The 18,981-nt window shown below is 43.7% G+C and overlaps 1 protein-coding gene across 1 annotated transcript; it reads right to left on the bottom strand.

Moving 5' to 3' along the window:
* Positions 1-563: 563 nt before the first annotated feature.
* Positions 564-8,748, bottom strand: Tollo (Toll-like receptor Tollo). Its single transcript, XM_065482060.1, has 3 exons — positions 7,010-8,748; positions 6,076-6,381; positions 564-3,215 (listed from the first exon to the last, which is right to left on the bottom strand). Exons 1-3 carry the CDS (start codon positions 8,621-8,623, stop codon positions 1,398-1,400), a joined length of 3,738 nt encoding a protein of 1,245 aa, XP_065338132.1. The 5' UTR covers positions 8,624-8,748; the 3' UTR covers positions 564-1,397.
* Positions 8,749-18,981: the final 10,233 nt, after the last annotated feature.

Genomic DNA, 18,981 nt, shown 5'->3' with positions numbered 1-18,981 from the left:
ATTAAATTTATTCATTCTTTTAAAGGTCGCTTTACTCCGTAGCGCGGCTTTCTACGAACTTTCAATTACGCCTTTTGACTTTTTTGTCAGAAAAAAAAACTTAGTGCGGCGGCGGCGGCGGCGAGATGAAATTTCATGGAGACTCGAACGCACGGTTTCCAGCGAAAATCGAATAGTGATCTAGCCATGCAGAAGCGAGTGAGAGGCGAGTTGGGCATTATTTGTTGGCCCCGGGCTGGCTAGTCGATTGTTCGTTCGCTGGCCGCGAGATGCTCTGTGTACAAGAAAGCGTACTTAATTTGCCGGCCCATTGTTAAACTTAATAAAGTCTCAATGCCAATTTCGTAAGAAAAGAAAATTTGCCGTGCGGCGGCGGCGGCGGCAGAGTATGGCAAGGCAAAGCTATTATGGCCGCCGCCGGTATTGTGTACGTTGGAATTTGCACCAACAAAGCATGGAAATTTAATTTGCTTTCCAATGCAAACAGACTAATGCAGAATTTTCCTTCTCGGAAAAGTGCCCTTTGAGTGATGAAGTGGTGGAGGAGAAAAAAATAACAGGAGTTTCGTTTCACAAAGAATTTTATTTCACATTGCGCGACGCACTGCAAGCACCTTTGATGAGAAAAAAATGCGATGGTCAGTGTACAAAAAGTTATTCTGCTTCTGGGGACAAGGAAGGCACAAAAGAGGGAAACTCGAAGGCAGTAGCAGGTGTTGGACGCTCGCTAAAGTCTGTGCAGATACACGCTGCCAGGAAATAGGTTCAATTCCATTTCAAGGAAGCAATATTCTATAGTCTTGGTTTTCATATCACAAAACTGGGGAATCCTCTCATGCGAAAAGGCGAGCACATACGACTTGCAACGGTCAAAACAAACTCATACTCGGTCTAACATCAATTTTCAGCCAACATTAAAAAATCACAGTAAAGTCAATTAGAATTTTTCGTCAACGAAACAAACAATAAATTAATTTTGTACACAGGAGAGAGACGCTTGAATTTTGATTCTCTTCGGCCCTTAACTAATAAGTTGTTATTTTATAATCAGATTGCTGTTTGGAAAGTCCAACGATTGAAAAAGCGAAAACCATGCTTCTGCTTGTAGAAATGCTTAACGAAGTGAATAAAATTTTATAAATTATAAATTACTGTGCGGAATAAAATTTTATAAATTTTAATAAATGTCGGCAGAAACAATGGTGTTCAAAATTCAGTCGTGCAAACTTTCCGCTAATCAGCAGTCGCGGTCGAAGCTCTGCAGTCTTATTTATCACAAGTCACTCGCGCACAAATTAAAACACAATTAAAAAATACTGCTCTCTCTCGTCGTCGTCGTTTATATGTATTTTATAAAATTAATTATTTTCCGTATTACAATTAAAAAAGGAAGCACACTAGATATGAATGGCGACTGAGGTGGTGTTCTGCTGCTGGTTGTGCCTGTGCAGGTTCGAGTTGTTGCTGGGCGGGCGCTGACTGAGCGGCATGGGCGCTGCCGCGGCGGCCGCCGCCGCGGCCAGGTTGTTTCTGCGTTGGTTGTTGGGCACGTCGGGCAGCGCGTATCGCAGCTTCTCCCAGAACAGCTTGTCGCCCCACTGCAGGTAGGTGTTGGTCTTCAGGTACAACCTGATGTCCGGGTCGAGGTCCCTGTGCGGAATCTCGCCAAGCAGCACCACGATGAGGCGGCGTCTGCGGTCGCGCAACACCTGGTGGTGCGCCGACTTGAACTCGAAGCGGCACCACTCAGAGCGGATGAAATTTTCGGACAGCACCATGATCGTGCGCCGCGAGGACTCGACCGCCTGCACGATTGCGTCGGCCAGGTACGCGCCGACCGGCAGGTCGCGGTAGTGCAGGCACAGTCGGTACGGAGGGTCGCCGCGCTCGAGCACCGGCGCCAGCTCCTCCAGCACCCACGCCTCGTCCTTGGAGCTGTAGCTGACGAAGGCGTCGAACACGGCCGGCTCGGCGGCCGCCTTCTGGCACAGCCGCACCCCGTACTTGGAGTAGCACACCACCCTGAGTTCGGTGCGGTACACGAACACGAGCACGATCACGATCAGCAACACGAGCACGGCCAGCGCGCACCCGGCCAGCACGGGCAGCTGGTCCAGGTGCTGCGTCAGGATGGTCTTGTGCTCGAAGGTCGGGTTCTCGGCGGTGGCGGCCGGCGTGCTGCTCTCGGTGCGGTTGGCGCACTCCGGCTCCGTCACGAGCAGCACGGCGTCCTCGGTGCCGTTGAAGCAGGTCAGCTCGTCCTTGACCATGTCCACGTGCGCCAGCCACGGCTGCACGTCCTGGATGAAGTCGCACTCGCACGACCACGGATTCCTGCCCAGCGTCAGCACGTTGAGCGCCGGCAGCTCGCTAAGCTTCCACACGGCGAAGCTGCTCAGCTGGTTGCCGTCCAGCTTGAGGATGCGCAGCTCCTTGAGGCCGGCGAAGGTCGATTCGTGGATGACCGAGATGCGGTTGTCGTGGAGGAACAGCTCCTGCAGACTGTCACCCAGCCCGCCGTCGAACTCGTTGCCCTTGAGCTGCGTGATCAGGTTGGACTCGAGGTGCAGCACCCTGAGCTCCTTCAGCCCGTTGAACGACCTGTTGTGCAGCACGGCGATCTCCGAGCCGTTCAGATAGAGCACCTTGAGTCTCTTCCTGCCGATGAACGCGTGACTGGGCAGCCCGTCGGCAAACGAGTTGCCGTCCAGGTACAGCTGGGTGGCGTCCATCGGGATCTTGGTTGGCAGGGCCGTGTGGTTGCCGGCCGAGCAGTCGACCACGTTGGCCGACCACGCCTGGTCGTAGTAGCACGTGCAGTTGAGCGGACACGTCATCTCGCAGTCGCACGCGTCGAAGTCGCAGCAGTGGCACAGCGCGAAGCAGTGCGTCTCGTACTGGCACAGGAACTGCGACGGCGACGCCTCCACCAGTGGCACGTACGCGTGTCCGCGGTCGTACACCAGGCTGCAGTACAGCGACTCGAGGTCGGCGACGCGCGGCTGGTTGCGCGCGCCCGCGACGTTTACGTGCTGCAGCCACTCGAGCGCGCAGTCGCACTGGAACGGGTTGCCACCGAGGAAGAACTCCGGCAGCGGCTTTGAGCTCGCCACCGAAGTGATGCGTAGCGCGTTTGGCGTCAACGACGAGATCTTGTTGCCGAACAGGTCCACGCGCGTCAGATTCGGCTTTTTGAAAAACGTGTAAGCTTGCACCTGGAATCAGAAAAACAGACAAATATTTGGACTAGGTTTTACTTGAACATTTGATAATTCAACCACAATGACTTTTGAGGTTTATATTGCAGTGGGAAGTGTACGATTTTTGCCATCAACAAACAAACTTTGTATTGTTTTAAGGGTGCCATGATTTTAATTGGCCAAACAGAGCTTTCTGACGGTTAAAACCAATATTATGTTTTCAAATTCAAGGAAGGAAATTTAAATATATTAGCACAAAACACCTTGAGCAAAAATCCCTGGAGAATCTGGATTTTTTTCAATTGTTTCTATAAAATTACCGATAAAATTTAAATTCGAGTGCTTAAACATTCACGTTATAAATCATTACAAGTCAAAATGTTAAAAAAATATAAGCTGTAAAGAATGAAAGCAGGAACTGCACAATCACGCAAACATTTAATAAACTCGTTCAAAATTTGGCAATTTGAACAAATCACAAAAACAAATAAAATATACGATAGAAAATTCTCGCCCAAGGAAAGTAATTGGACACATCGTTATTCCACGAAAAATTGTAGCGCCGGCATTCAGTTTATATTAAATCATTATTATTTGTATTATATTCATTCAAACTATTTTATTAATGTGCATAAATGATAATACTATTAAGTTGTTCACGACGCAAAACGCAATAAGCGATTTTTGTGTATATAATAAAATCCGAGAGCCCGCCCTCTCTGCTTTCGTTCTTTTATTCCCTCCCCCGGTTCCACCTGGCATGGGGAAGGCCAAACCTTTGGCCTCCCCTGATTTGCCAGTTGCTCGTCAGCCGCGGTCATTAATTTGGACCAGCCACCTTTTCGCACCCTTCTCTCCCCTGCAATGAAATCGGTCGCTGAGCCAGGGGAACCCTCTTGGGCACTCGTAGCTAATCTCGAATTTGTTTACCCCGCGTTCAAAATAGATGGCAGGTGGTGGTCCAGAGTTTGCAAAAGATGCTTCGGCCGGAATGTTTTCTTTGGAGATAAGCAAAGAAACATCAATTCTAGTGCCAACCTTTCCACAATGACATTTTGGACATCAAATGCATCCTAAAAATACAGTCATGCACTATAAATACAAAAAAAATAAGATTTAGCTGTAATGCAGTAAACAGGAAGCGATTATCTTTGTTGATCCTAACTTTATTCACTAGTCATGACCATCTGGAGATATTTATATATTTTTTTTTGTTATTTCATTACATTTTAGAATCAAAGTAAATTTACTTGACCAACAATAAACTGAACATAGCATTTGAAAAAGGGCTTTTTTTAGTTTCAATTTTACTTACATTTAATTTAATAAAGAAAATTGAACAGGAAATTTCAATTTTTTATTGCAAGCGAAAAACTCAGCAAGAAGCATTTTACATTTCGTAAATTAAGATGTCAAGCAAAATGGTGCTGCGGCTTTTTCATCGCAATTACATTCCATTGGTAAGATTGCTAAGTAAATATGATACCGCCTCTCGCGCCAGAGACATTCTGCTGCAAACAAACAAAACTCGCCGTTTGCGGTTAAATTGCGCAAGAAGAGTGTCAAAAGCCTGCAGGTGTACAAGAGAGAAAGAGGCATGAAATAATAATTATCCGGGTGCGTGCGTGAAGGCGAAACGAGTCTGAGGAAACGTCTCTGTTCGTTTTTCTGCATCTAATCGGCGCGGTGCATCTGATACTTTTCGCGGGTTGCATACCAAATGAGCTCGTTGGGAAACACTGCCGGTGTCCCGTTGCAAAAGCACTCTGTCAAACACCGATTTTTTACATGTCCAGGAATAAAACCACCTCTCTTCAGGTGTGGTGGTGTCGGGTTTCCGACTCAATTCCCCTTGCAAATGAGCTTGCAACAGAGGGGTGTTCGCACTACATCGAGAGGCACAAAACAAAAGTCATGCGAGCAATGGAACATCGGCAATTTATGGAAACAAACGCGCATAAATCGCGGCGAATACCTTGTGTTGATAAATGGTAATTTATGAGGCGAAAGAAGCGGACCACCCATCCGCTCAATAATTTGTAAAAGGGTCTCGGCGAATGCTGCTGGCGTCTCACACTTGTTACTTCCACTGATATCATCGGCAAATTTATCAAACGGAGACCGGCCATTAAACACATTTATTTCCCGCGCGCGGATGATATTAAATTAATATCGGTCTTTGCTGTTGATCCCTGCCCACAGCCAAATTTCGTCCTGCCAAGCATATTCATAATGCAGAGCACTTAATTATATCCAGTTTGGCTCGGATTGACAGCTAGAAAAGCGATTGAAGATATCAAACCGATCCGTGCACCAGAATTAGAACAGTTATTGTGTGCTGGAGTGAAAATTTGCTTCCTTAAGTTATCTTCTTTTAACAAATAACATAATTACTAAGTTTTGCAAGAGCAATAGCGTATCTCATTAACTTGAAGTTTGAGGAAGTAAGAATTTTCCAGAGTAATTTTTAAAACAATAATGTTATGAATGAACAAATAAAGGAATAAGAAAAATTTAATTGAGACGCGTCCATTTGATTTTCACTAAGCTTTCATCCTGATAAAAATCCACGTGGTGAGGAGCCAGTAATTTTTATGGATACATTTTATTTCCTCGATTACTATCTGTGACGCTAGTGAGAAATAACAAGCCTTTTAATTCAGAAATATTCGTTTATAGCCGCCTTTTTTTATAAAAAAAAGGATTCATATTTCACTAAACACGGTTTCGCATCCAGAGCACAACCCTCGACATGCGATCTTTTTTGCAACGTTTATCACGCACAAAAGAATGAAATAAACAAAAATTGAGTCAACGCACGGGGCTCCAAAGGGAAATAGAGTTAAGGAGAACGGGCCAGCCTTTCTTTCCTTACCTTGGATATCAAGTTATCACTGAGGAAGAGAAGCTCCACACTGTCGGGTATGGCACTACCCGCAAGTTCTGTAAGTTGATTAGCACTAGCGTCGAGGGTGGTGATTCGGAGGGGACTGAGGTCCAGGTGGTTGGTCAGCTCGGCCAGCCGGTTCGCGTGCAAATCCAGCCACTGCAGTCCGCGGGGAACCAACTCGAAATCAAACTTGACCAGTTGGTTGTCCGAGATGTTGAGCCAAACCAATTTGGGCAACTTTCCGAATAATCCGTTTACGTCATTCAGCTGGTTGCCGTCCAGTCTTATTGCCTGTAACAAAACGTAGAGTTAATTAAAGAAACATTGATTATTTTAAGGTAAACTAATGTAGCAAACAAAAAATCTTGATTTAAATATTGTAAAGACATTGCAATTTACATAATCTTTAGTTTCAAAATTAAGTTTATTATGGGCTGACAGGGCAACTCTGCCCCAAATCAGCACACATCCATAAAGTAATGAGACAATTATGTAGGAACAATATTTGGAGGGAAGTAATGATTAATGGTAGCTTGAGATTATAATATCTATTATAATATCTACTTTTCATATTTATCAAATTATGCAAACCAAAATAAAAATTAATTGCTTTTTTGCATGTGATACATAATTTTCATTTTAAGATATATATTTTTCAGGTGAGGTTCTAAACAACTTATGAGAAATTTGAAACATTAATTACTTACGAGTGTTTTCTATTTATTACACAATTAATAAATTTAAATGAGAGGATAAAATGGCATTTCTGAATTTCAATTCAAATGAAATTGCGTTTGGTATAAGTCAAATTAATCTTGAATGGTCATGATGCGAGTGAATAGTTAATTCAATCATTAAAGCTAAATTAGAATTTAGATATATAGAAAAGTGTTTTAAGCTCAAATATAATGATGCGTACCTGCAAATTTTCGTTGGTATCAAAAGCTGCAGCTTCCACGCGCGAAATATTATTTTTGGAGAGGTTTAAAATTTTCAGCGACGGCATTTTGGCGAGTGCACTTTTGCTGATGTTCACCAGATTGTTTTCAGTCAGTCTCAGTCCGTACAACTCTCGGAGTTCGCCGAAACTGGCGTTCTCAATGGACGAAATCAGGTTTTCACCTAAGTCGAGGGTGTTGAGCTTTTTCACGTCCACCAACGCCCTGGGGGCTTCAGTCAGTCTGTTGGCGTTCAGGTGCAGGTCTCGCAGGCCGGACGCGTTCTTTAGGGCAACAGGGTGAATGGACCTGATGGCGTTCGAGTCCAGAGAGAGTTGGTAGAGGTCCCTGAGCCCCGCGAAAGAGGTGGCCTCGATGGTGGTCAGCCGGTTGTGAGATAGCACCAGGGTGTGCAGGTTCGACATGGCTGAGAAACACCGCTCAGGCACGGCCTCGATGGCGTTGTTTTCCAACCTGAGCACTTGCATGCTGTACAGGTCCTTGAAGATGGAGCTCTCTAGCCTGGTCAGTTTGTTGTGCGACATGTCCAGGACGACGAGACGCGACAGACCGGTGAAGGTGGCGCCGTTGATCCAATCGGACGTGAGCTCGTTGTGGCCCAGGTTGAGCACGACCAGTTGCTGCAGTCCGCTGAACAGTCCCGGAGCCAACACGCTGATCGAATTGTTTTCCAGGTGGACGTGCCGGACCAACCTAGCGTCGGCGAAGAGCTCGGGTGGAAGGCTGGACACCTTGTTATCGGCCAGGTTCAGCTCTTCCAGGGCTAGCAACCCGCCGAGGGCCTTGTCCGCGACGAAGCTGATGCCGTTGCCCTGCAGATGAAGCCTCTTGAGGATGGCCAGGTTGGCGAACGCCTCAGCAGGCAGGGCCTCCAGGCTGTTGTTGGACACGTCGAGTTGCAGCAGGTTGTTGCCACAGCCCTTGGTGCCGAACTGCAGGTGGCTGACCTCCCGCAGACGGTTCCTGGTGAGGTTGAGCGTTCTCAGGGCGGTCAAAGGACAGAAGACACCCTTGGGAAGGGTCCACATGTTGTTTTCGGAGAGGTCGAGGGCGGTGAGCTGCGGCAGCTCGGTGAACGCGTCCTGGGCCAGCTCCAGGGCCATGGCACTCCAGTCGGTGTTGTGAGTACGCAGGGACAGGGCGCGGAGGCGCTTGAGACCGCGGAAGGCCCCCGAAGGCAGGCTTCCCAGCTTGCAGAACTCGATGGAAAGCTCCCTGAGCTCGACCAGCGGCCGGAAGCTGTCAGTACTGAGCGAGCTCTGGAAGAAAAGGGCGTCGCTGCACTCGATCCGCAGAAGGGCCGTGTGCTGCGGCTGGATCACGCTGAAGTTGGTGTGCTCCAGCTCGCTGTTGATGGTCTTGAGGCGGCAGTGCAGTGCCACCTGCTGCTCGCCACCCCCGGGGACGGCATCCTCGGCGGGGGCCCCGTCCGGGGACGGCGGGGGCGGCTCGAGTGTCACCCATCGGCACTCGTCGGGCGCCGTGTAGCGCAGCGGCTTGCTCAGGCTGGCGGGCAGCACGCCGAAGATGGCGCCGCCCAACAGGACGGTGAACACGAGGGCGCCCAGCTGCATCTGCACGCATATCACTTAAACTTTGCACCTTTGGAGGGTCCGACCAAGCACTCCGACACCATGGCCCTCACTCTCGAGACGCTCCTCGCAAACTGACTGCCTTCCTGCACCGGCAAGCGGGCGAACGAACGAACGAACGAGCGAGACACGGCCAAACCGGCTCTGCTGTAACGAGCTTCCAATTTTCTCCCCTCCACCGGCCGACCATCTTACCTGAGCGAGAGAGAGAGAGAGAGAGAAAGGGCCAGGTAAGCTAAAACACAAAGGTTGCTCACAAACGCACGCACACACGCTCTCTCGCTCGTGATAATCAATCGTGTGCGCGAGAGTGTGGGGGTGCGAAGCCCTTTAACTCGCCGGCCGCTCTCAATTTTCGTCCCTTCTTCAGTTACCTCGCGCTGCTGCTCACGGGGAATCGCGATGTTCTGCACGCTCCATAAAGTTTTCCACTTTAATGAATTGTGACTGTAAATATGCATAAAGTGTGGGATTAGGCGCGAAATGGTGTGTTATTTGGACACCTGATGATCGCAGCTGGATTTAATTCCTCCGATTCCCTAACTAAGCACCTTGCCCATAAAACTGGTTGCTCTTGCGCTCGCCTTAAATAAATGTGACAAACCGAAATTTCCTCTCGCGGCGACCTGCCGTGCGCTAATGGTGGACCTTAGCCTAGAGAAGTGTCACCTATAGCAAAATTACGAGGGCCGATTTTTAATGAGCCTTATTTCAGGCCAGTGCAGACCGAGTCCAACGCGGCTTCAGCCGATTTCGCAAATATATCTTTCAGCGAGTCTGGCGAATCGCAGCTAAAAAAAGAGCGTGGAATGTCTGGCGAAGCGAGCGGGTCGACGGCAGGCAGACAAGAGTTACCTGCGCGATGCGATCACACCTTGGTTTCAACCTTGAGAGCCGCCAGCCGGCAAAAAGGTTGAGAGATTATGTGTACGCGCAGAGAGATGGAATAAGAAGAGCCCGCCGGTGGACCAGTGCTCGATCAGTCCGGTGACGTCACAAATTGTATTATAACAAGAGTGCATAGGCTGTTGGTCCAAAACGAGCCGCGCGCTGCCTTTGTGGCGAGAGATTGAGATTTATATCGCGCGCGGCCTAAGAGCATTATATGAACCCACAGACCTTTTTATATGCGCACCAACTGCTCTCCTAACTATTAATTATCATCGCGCGCGCACGGACCGAGATTTTTGACGAACAAGCCTCGCGTCTCTTGCTCGCACCGATGCACTGTGCGGCCGACAAATACGAGAGAGGTGCGCCAGCCGACGTGACTTCAGCGCTTGTGTTTGTTCGCTTTTTGCACCGCTGACAGGATAAATGTCGGAAAAATGGGCAGCCCTTGCAATTGCAAAGCCAACTGGCGTATAGATTGAGCCATATTCTGATAACTCACACGGTGCTTCAAAATTTATTACAAAATCTACTGTTAAGGTAATAAATTGGAAAATATCTATCAACCAACTAAACTATTTTTGTAATGAATTTAAAACTTCGAAATAATTGCAAGAAGCAAAATATGCCATAACTCATATCATGTGAAATTAAAAAGATTTGGCTTTAAAGTAAAAGCTGGATGAGAGCATTCGCAAGTAAAAAAAAACATGTCATTTTAAACTTTTGCTTATTAAGATTGTCACGATATGAATTGCAACGACAAGTTTATTAAAAAAATCAAATTTTTAAGAGTTATTTTTCTTTCGTCCCTTTTTTATCTCCAAATCGATTGAATGCATAAGTCATCAATTACAACACAATGTTGCAAGACAAAACACACAATACTCCGTGTAATGTGTTCATTTCATTACATTTTTTTAAAGTAAGTTTTTTCCCTCGTGTCATATACGCATTTATTTGCCACACAACATTTTCAATCTAAGGTTCCGGTTAAGAGAGAAAAAGCACTTACTGCCAAAGTTCAGTTGCTTGGAACAGTGTCTTTTGACAATGTTATTATCCCTTTGTGAAACGCAAATTCAACAACAACGAGCAACAAATTTGCTTTGGAGCACCAGCAGAATGGATGTTTGCAAACAGCAATCAATCAATCAATCACTTAATTTGTCTGCGCCTCGGCACAATAAAATTAAGCAACGGGCAGCCAGTTTACGAAGCATTGCGAATCAGCAATGAGAAGAAAAGAATGGCATCATCGCCTGCTCCTCTCGCTCGCTGCTCTCCTGCTTCGCATTTGCATCAAATCACGATCGGCAAACACCGTTAGCTTGTTGGCTGCTAAACTGCCTGAGCTCTTCTCCATCCACTTTGTAACCTGCGGGGCTTGCTTGCTGTGCCAAGTGGAGCTTGAGAGAGCCCGAGTATATATACACACACACTGACTGCACGATGGGAAATCAGCGGCGGCAGCGTGTGTAGCAAAAACAGCGATTCCGCTGTAAAATATTGGTCCAACAGCAGCAACAACAAACAAGGCCAAGAAGGCTTGTGTACAAGCACGGGCAAAATGAGCGAGGCAGCTGGATGGGACCTCACGCTGCCCCTAATTAGCGCGAGACAAAGCAGCGCTTGTCGGCGGCTCCTTAGCACCGAGTGCCTCGCAGCGCTTTTGCCGCGCCGCACCGCCCGCCCGCCCGTCCGTCCACCTCTCAAAAGCCTAATGAGACGATGCCCCGGCTCTATTATCATGTAATTATTGCTTTGTTTTTTTTTTTATTATTATTATATTTTCAATACAACGCGCGAACGCATCCTTTCTCTAGCATCCCTCTTTCTGCCGAGGAAACTACACCATGAACCCTGTTATTTAGGTACAGCCAGGTGTGCCGCTTTCCAGCTTAAACACTTCAGAGTTGAATTTAAATCGTGCAGATGCGCCAGTAAAGAATGTATTCCGCCTATACGCTCTATAGCGAAACTCGTTAATTCGCGTGAATTTGCATTGAAATGAAAGCGGCTCTCTTCAAAAGGTCCGCCTGGGCCGCAGCTGAGTGCGAAAACTGCCTCTTGCTGCTGAAAGAGCTGTTTATTGGAAAAAATCGGCCAATTCGTGTTTGATTTTTTTGTAATGACTTCGTTTGGTAGAAATGCAAATTCTAAAATGTTACAGTTAAATTCGGATTTTCAGTAATCTAAAATAAATGAATATAAAGTTTTGTTTTTCGAGGTCTTTATAATGCGTACCCATTACCAATATAGAAATTATAAAATTAGGGATATAGTACTCATTTATTTGCCTCGTGTCATGAAACAAGAAATCGTCCTGGTCCCGGCAAAATTGCGCAGCGTTCAACAAACGCCCAAATTTTCATTGTCGGATCGATTGTTGACTTTTTCTTGCAACAAGGAAATTCGCGTTTGGTTGTTGAAAGTTACGCAATTTTGCCGCTACCAGGACGAAATCAAGATTTGACGTTCGGTTGTAATTATTTCTTCTCGACTGAAGAGACGCATTTTTAAAAATGAAATTCTGCTTTTCAAACAGCGTTTGACTCGAGAATCCAATATAATGAAGAAAATCCTACTCTCCGTGCACCTTTAGGATCTAAAATTTCTAAAATTCCGAAGCGTCAACATCTCTTCTGCTTGAGCTTGGAGATATTGTTTTCCCCTTGAGCCGCCTCGTTTGTAAACGCTCAAACTGGCGTGCCCTGACGTCGAGACGGAATTAAATTTATTTTATGAATATACTCTGCTGGCGCGCAAGAGAAACAAAGAACGAGAGGCTGGCTGGTGAAAAATAAGAAACGACGAGAGAGCAGAAGACAAGCGGCGAGTAATTGTGTTTCGCCCCGTAATTGCCGGTGGCGTTGTTTGAATTGTGGGCCATAATTTAGAGCACGATTTGCATGTAAATCAAATAACTGGATGTAATAAATTAGAACTCAATCATATCAATGCCAAGCGGCACTAAAGAAATCGCAAATTGAGGCGAAAATGGAGAATTTACAATCGTGAAAAAATATTTTCTGTCCATTAACAAATTTCTCAAGCCTTTGTTTTACTCATTTTAACAGCAAATTGTGTAGCTCTAACGTTTATTAATAAAGCATTTTAGTTGCGTTAGAATCCATTAATAATTTATCGAAAAAAAGTGGGTGAATGTATACAAAGAGCTGGGCAGTGCTTGTTATCGTTTCCTGCAGTTCAGAGGGGCAAAAAAGAAACAATAACGGAGGCGAGTTTCTTGTTTTTCTTTGTAAAAGGGCGGCTCACGGCGGCGAAAAAATTATTAATCGAGCGAGAGTGCGTGTGCACTGCCGCGGACGATAAAAACAACAACTCGGCAGTCCGTTCCAAATTTTTATTAGCGTGTCCGGGAAATTTATTGTGTGCGAGAAGCTATATAGACGAAAGAGCGGGCGGAGGAAGGAAAAGAAAACGACACAGAGCCAGAGAGCGTTATTTTATTATCTGGCCGCTGTTGGTACGCACGGTCCAACAACACACACACACATTTCACTTTTTTATTCCCTTCTCGCCCAGCGTAAAAACAGACGGTCAGTTTGTTAGGAAGGAAGAAGGGCTTCTTTTACCTCGCAGCTATTGTTGGCAGGTGCTTTGTTCTGCTCCGATTTAGCATGACACCACTTAATACCACGGGAAAATGTATTGAATTTTGGATGAAGATAAATGCACCGGAAAACTACCAATTAGGGCATATTTTTTTAAGCATTTCTGCTGGTTTTACAATATTTTGATAACTAAATAGTACGTTTGCATTGAAAAATCATTGTTTTTGTTTTAGGGAAGATAATTATTGATGGGAATATAAAATTAGGAACGAGGAGTTTGGTAATTATCAGGGAAAATACTTAACATAATTATTTGATGCAAAGAATATGTTTGAATTTAAAGTCACGTATTGGCACAATGTCTTTGAGAAGAACAATCCATGACCCTTGAAATGTTCCCACTATGGCTGCATGCTTCTCTGAATAAGCATAAATTTCGCACAAGTCGATTAGGAGACGTGGCACATATTTTACCTTCGGGAGATTTGCGGTGTGCGCCTAATTGCGGAGAGCAATTGCATGCAATTTTCGCAGAGAAACGGTCGCAAGAACCGTTAAGTGGCTGGCCGAAAGGTCGCGACAGCAGATTAGCGACCAAGTGCAATATTCTGCTTCAGGGATAATCTTTTGTTCCGTAAACGTTCTTGAGAAACTTGAAAGATTTAACAGTTCATTTTTGTTCTTCTTTTAGTGCCTCGAATAAAAATACATTGAAATGCGAAAGCACAAAAACTTGTGTGGAAATAAATCTAACTTTATGCGCTAATTCGCATTATATGTATCATGTTTACACATATTTTACCTCGTATTAAAACTCACTATATCCAACACTATACATTAAAAAACTTTTCCTTTTGCATGTGCCCTGACAGAGGCAGGAAGTTACAAGATAACTGAATAAGCAACATAATAAACCCATTTTTCGTAGCTCAGCACACACCAAAAACAATTTCCTCCAGCCCAAGGGCAAAAATCGGAGGCGTGCGAGTTTTTATCTCATTTTAAAAGGCTTGGAGATGATTTTCGAAGGAGGAAACGCAGCAGGTAATTACGATCACTCTTCAGCCGGCGGGCTATTTAGCCTCGTTTTCACTGATATTCCGATTTTTTCTCCTAAAGTGACGACGCGTGGAAATGGGTTGCGTGCACACTTTCAGCGGGTGTCAGTCAAACGATTCGAAAACGCCAGCGAGCGCACCGCGGCGTGATCAAAGGGGCTCAGTCAGCTGTTTTGGTATTGTTTCGTATTTTGAGTGAGTATGTAAAAACGGCATTCCTCTAATGGCAGGCACAGGTATTCTGCATCTCTCGCTTGAATAGAGCGAGAGACCGCGCGGAATTTAATTAATTATAAACGGCACCGACGCGATCAGCGAACACAATTGCAATCAGAGTCTGGACGCTGCAAAGAGGACTGCGCGATGTAAAATGCTAATCGTCGTTTGTCTGGCGCCGCGAACCGAGGAATTTGATGCTTTAAGGTCACGGGCTCTTTGATTTCGTCCCTTTTAGACGGCAGTGCATTTCCAAACGTTATCGATACAATAACGCAGCAGTTTGAGTAATCAAAGTAACAATCAGTACACCCATGGGTTGCAACATGGATTACAACTACTACTTCTCCATCTTTATCCTTTGTTTCACATAAACCATCCATTTCCCTGAATAGTTCTCCCCCTAAACCCCTTTTTTGATAGATATTCAACAACCTGGATCATCGCGATGGCCAAGAAGACGAAAATAATGATTGAATGATGCGATATTTTTACTACTAAAGATTAAATTAGAACCTTAAAAACATTTTTTGATATTGTGCCTTCTGCACTACCAATAAGGGCATGGGCCGACAAAACGAAGTCTTTTACCAAAGAAATCTCTTTTGTGGAATGGTTTTCTAACAACCAATGAAAAATCCTAACTGATAAATTTTGTAAAAATTATTACTGATTTTTACCATGCAATTTGAGTGGAGGAAAAGTTTTGTGAGATGTGCCAAATGAGTTGTAATAAAAAACACCAACGCTTTAAAAATAGACGTGAATCGCAAGCTTTGTATGCAAACAGCAGTATTTTTGCATGATTCTTACACACAACTGACAGAGAAAGTTTAATTGGACTTGTGCGCGTTCGTGGAAGCGATCTCAACTCTTTTGAGAGACATTTCATTCCACTTGGACTATTCCGCTCATGCAGACAAACTAGATTTTCCAATTCTCTGAGAAGTGGAGCAAAATAATAGAGTCGGGTTGAATTAATGGAAATGGCTGAGGCGTAAAAAACAGCCATCAAAGAGATAATATGTCCTTATTAGGTTGTCGGTGGAGTTTATTCTCTGCACCTACTCGTCCACAGTTTTACCGCTGTCTCGTACATTGGGATTTAATTTAATTTATTTTTGAAAGCGATGACTGATGAATCAGAAGCCTAGGTTTGGCCATCCTGATTTTTAAGGAATTAAAAACAGCTCTGCGTGGATTAATCTAGGGTGAAGAGCTATCGGTGAAAATTTTAAAGGAAATTTTTCAGAAATTAAATTTAATTACTGCTGTGCAACATTCAAACAGAGGAAACGAGGCACGAAATCATTTCAACATCACCACCAAATTAAAAATTTTGATGATAAAAAAGACCATCGCATTGGCAGGTTGGGACGCATTGCTAATATATTGCTATAGGAGTGTCAAAAAGATGAGAGATATTTGAGCATCTTTTCCTGAATGTCAGAGATGGCCGAGATGGCAAAGGGCAGTTAATTAAGTGACTGGTTTTTGCACCTTGATATTATATTATATCATATTTATTTGCATTTATGCGCTAGTACAGTAATCGAATAAGCTACTTCATTACTATATCTGGGTATTATTTACAAATAGGTCGATCCAAAACACATAGAAAGAAGAAAAAGAAATGAACTGAAAATAACAGAATATACATTGAATTTTTTCGCAGTGGTTTTAGGGATAAATGTTTCAATAGATGATGGCCACATTGGGAACTGGTGAGCCTTTTAGTCCACTGGATGTGATAAGAAAAGGTTCAAGAAAAAGATCGTATTTTATATAGTAAAAACTTTAGGGCAAAATCATATTTAATTAAGCTCAAATTTTTACCACTTAATCTAATAGAATATCATTTCACGATAAAGCTTAAATAAAACATTCTGCTTTTTAAAATTAGCCAGCCACGTTTTTCGTGCACAAGTGACTGAGATTGGACACAAGGACTGCGGCAGAAAAATCGTCGTTAATTGCGAACTGTGTACGTTTAATTCAGAAGGCTCGAGATCAACGACGGAGACTGGCAAGACACTCAGTTTGCGCGTTAATGAAGTGTGCAGCGCAGGGAACAAGGCCCAGATTTTCCCATCGCCGTGCGGTCATTAGGTTTGCAAATTAATTTGTGCTGCAATGGAAATGAGAAAGAAATCAGTGTAGTTGGGCGTTTTCCAAAACGCGCGCGCCATGTGCACACACGGACGAGTAATTAAAACGGAATCAATTTTAATTAAAAACGCCTTGCACTGCCTTTGCTGCGTTGATTAATTAAATAATTAACCAGCTCTGGCAGTTGTAGTTTTTCGCCTCCTTCACGGCATTTCCATTTCAAAGCAGCGCAGGGAGTGAGAGAGGTGTGAGCGAAAGCATTTGCAAGTGAAATAACGAACGCCTTTCTCCAGCGACTCGACGGTGGTCAGCGGGGATGAGATTTCTAGCCGATCGGCTCGTATCTTGTTCACACAATCAAGAGAAGCGAGTCAATTCGGAAATTTTGATCATGTTTATATTGCTCATGCCTCTCAGGCAGCCTGTACACATATTTGAAATAATGTCATGTTTACTGACCGGCATTGTAAACAATTTACTTAACTCGTTTGTGTCTGTTTAATCTCTGAATTACAACACCTCGTCAAACATGGTAAACTTTCGTCGGCGAATTTTCCTCGTTTTGTAGAAAAATTGGAGTGGGCGTTTCATTACCAAACTCTCTGTGGGTGTTCCATGGCTCTCTTAATTGGACAAAATGCCAGTTAACAGGTCTGAAACAACAAAGCAAGTTATGAAAAATATTCTTCTTTACAAATATTTAAATTGCTTCAAATTAAAATCACTTTGGGTCAGATCTTGGACAGCAGAAACTTACGTAATATCTACATTTTTAAAACATTTTTATTAAATATATAGAAGATTCGATTTAAATAGTTTTATACCGGCGGTGTCGAATAAAACTAATGATCTATATAAATTCAATTTACAATAGTGAGTACTGTTTATCCAAATGCTGCGAAAATTCTATTGAACAAAGAAATTGACAATCAAGAAGAGAGAGCAAGTGAGGAAATCTTGAGTCACGAGTCCCATATTATTAGTATTTTTTTATACGACAAACAGCACAACATGACTCATGCATAACCTGACTCCTGTAGCATATATCTTTATTAATATCGAACCTGACTAGGGTTCTACTATTTTTTCTACTTCTCAACTTTAATATACAAGTATGAAACACACATCTGCTTTCTTTCCTCAATCAATTGAATAGTAAAACTTCTTCAATTAACAAATACAATCGCTGGGATCTCATGATCTCATTAACTGTTTCAAGCTATTAAATTTTGCAAATTTTGTATTTTATCTATGGTACAAATTTTGTGTTTAAATAGTAGTGTGTCCCAAAATGTCCGTAAATCTCACCTCTGCCTCTGGTCAGCCAAGCCACCTAGCGTATGATTTGAGGATCCCCTCTAACATGTTAATACTCAGAAAATTGAACGCGTGTAGCACGGGGGATGCGACGCCCGCGCGCGCGGTCATCAATCAAGCATCTACGCTCATTTTAATCTGCGTGCGAAACATTTGCATGTCGCCCCCAATCTATCATCTTTGCCTCCACGTTCTCTATTCACATGGGATTAAATTGCTTGCTTGCTGCGAATATTCGGCTCCTGAACTTATTCTATTCATGCAAATGAATTGCTGCTGCTGCTGCGTAGTTAGATTTTCGGGATGAATAAATAACGCAGACATTTAGATGAAGGATGGGACACCAGGGTGGAGAGTTCATTCAATCTGCCTCATCGTCTGCCGCAATGTTCCATAATTCTCCGAAGTGTAACTCTTACCATAAAAGAGGATTCATTCCAATATACTCGAAAAGGAATTTACTGCCTTTGTGAATAGGGTTGTATTCATTTAAATAAGTTATGCAAAAGATTCTGATTTAATGAATGGAAAATTCGACTTAAATTAAATTAAACGCCGAAAAAAGAAAACATCAGGTTAAAGTCAAATTAATGAAACCACATCAATTTTGCCTATCTTGAAAATCCCTTTTTGGTAATTAAAAGTCCGTAAAATTGCAACAATTTTTTTAGTGGCGTGGTACAAAACAAAGATGGAATTTATACATAGTAAAATTTTAGGATTTTCAGTTGAAATTTATTGCATATGAAATTAATGCCGAGAAATGAGCTATACACCGAGGAGACTGCATTTGATTTCACCTGGAAAATTATGATAGCCTCGTTTGCTTCACAGCCTTCTTTGGCACCTATCAATATAAATAAGAATTTTATAGAGGAATTGCTCTATCTCCAGCATTATAAATAAATTATTTGATCGCATGTTAAGCAAAAGACTTAACTGTTGTCTAATTGAATATATTCCTCCTAACAAATAAGGCTTTGTCCAAGGGAGTTCCACAATTCAGGCTATCAGCTCGCTCTAGAAAGAAATCAAACAATTTTCAATTATTTGCAACAAAAATTTATTTTGTATGCACTTTCATGATATGCAAAAGGCAAACTCTATTATTAATAAATTGTATTTGCCATCACGAAGGCAACCTTCTAGCCGACAATCAATATATTACTCG

The sequence above is a fragment of the Cloeon dipterum genome, chromosome 1 (genome assembly GCF_949628265.1).
Source record: "Cloeon dipterum chromosome 1, ieCloDipt1.1, whole genome shotgun sequence".
NCBI classification, from domain to species: Eukaryota; Metazoa; Arthropoda; class Insecta; order Ephemeroptera; family Baetidae; genus Cloeon; species Cloeon dipterum.
Note: the sequence above shows the minus strand (reverse complement) of the source record. Positions and strands in the feature narration are given on the sequence as shown.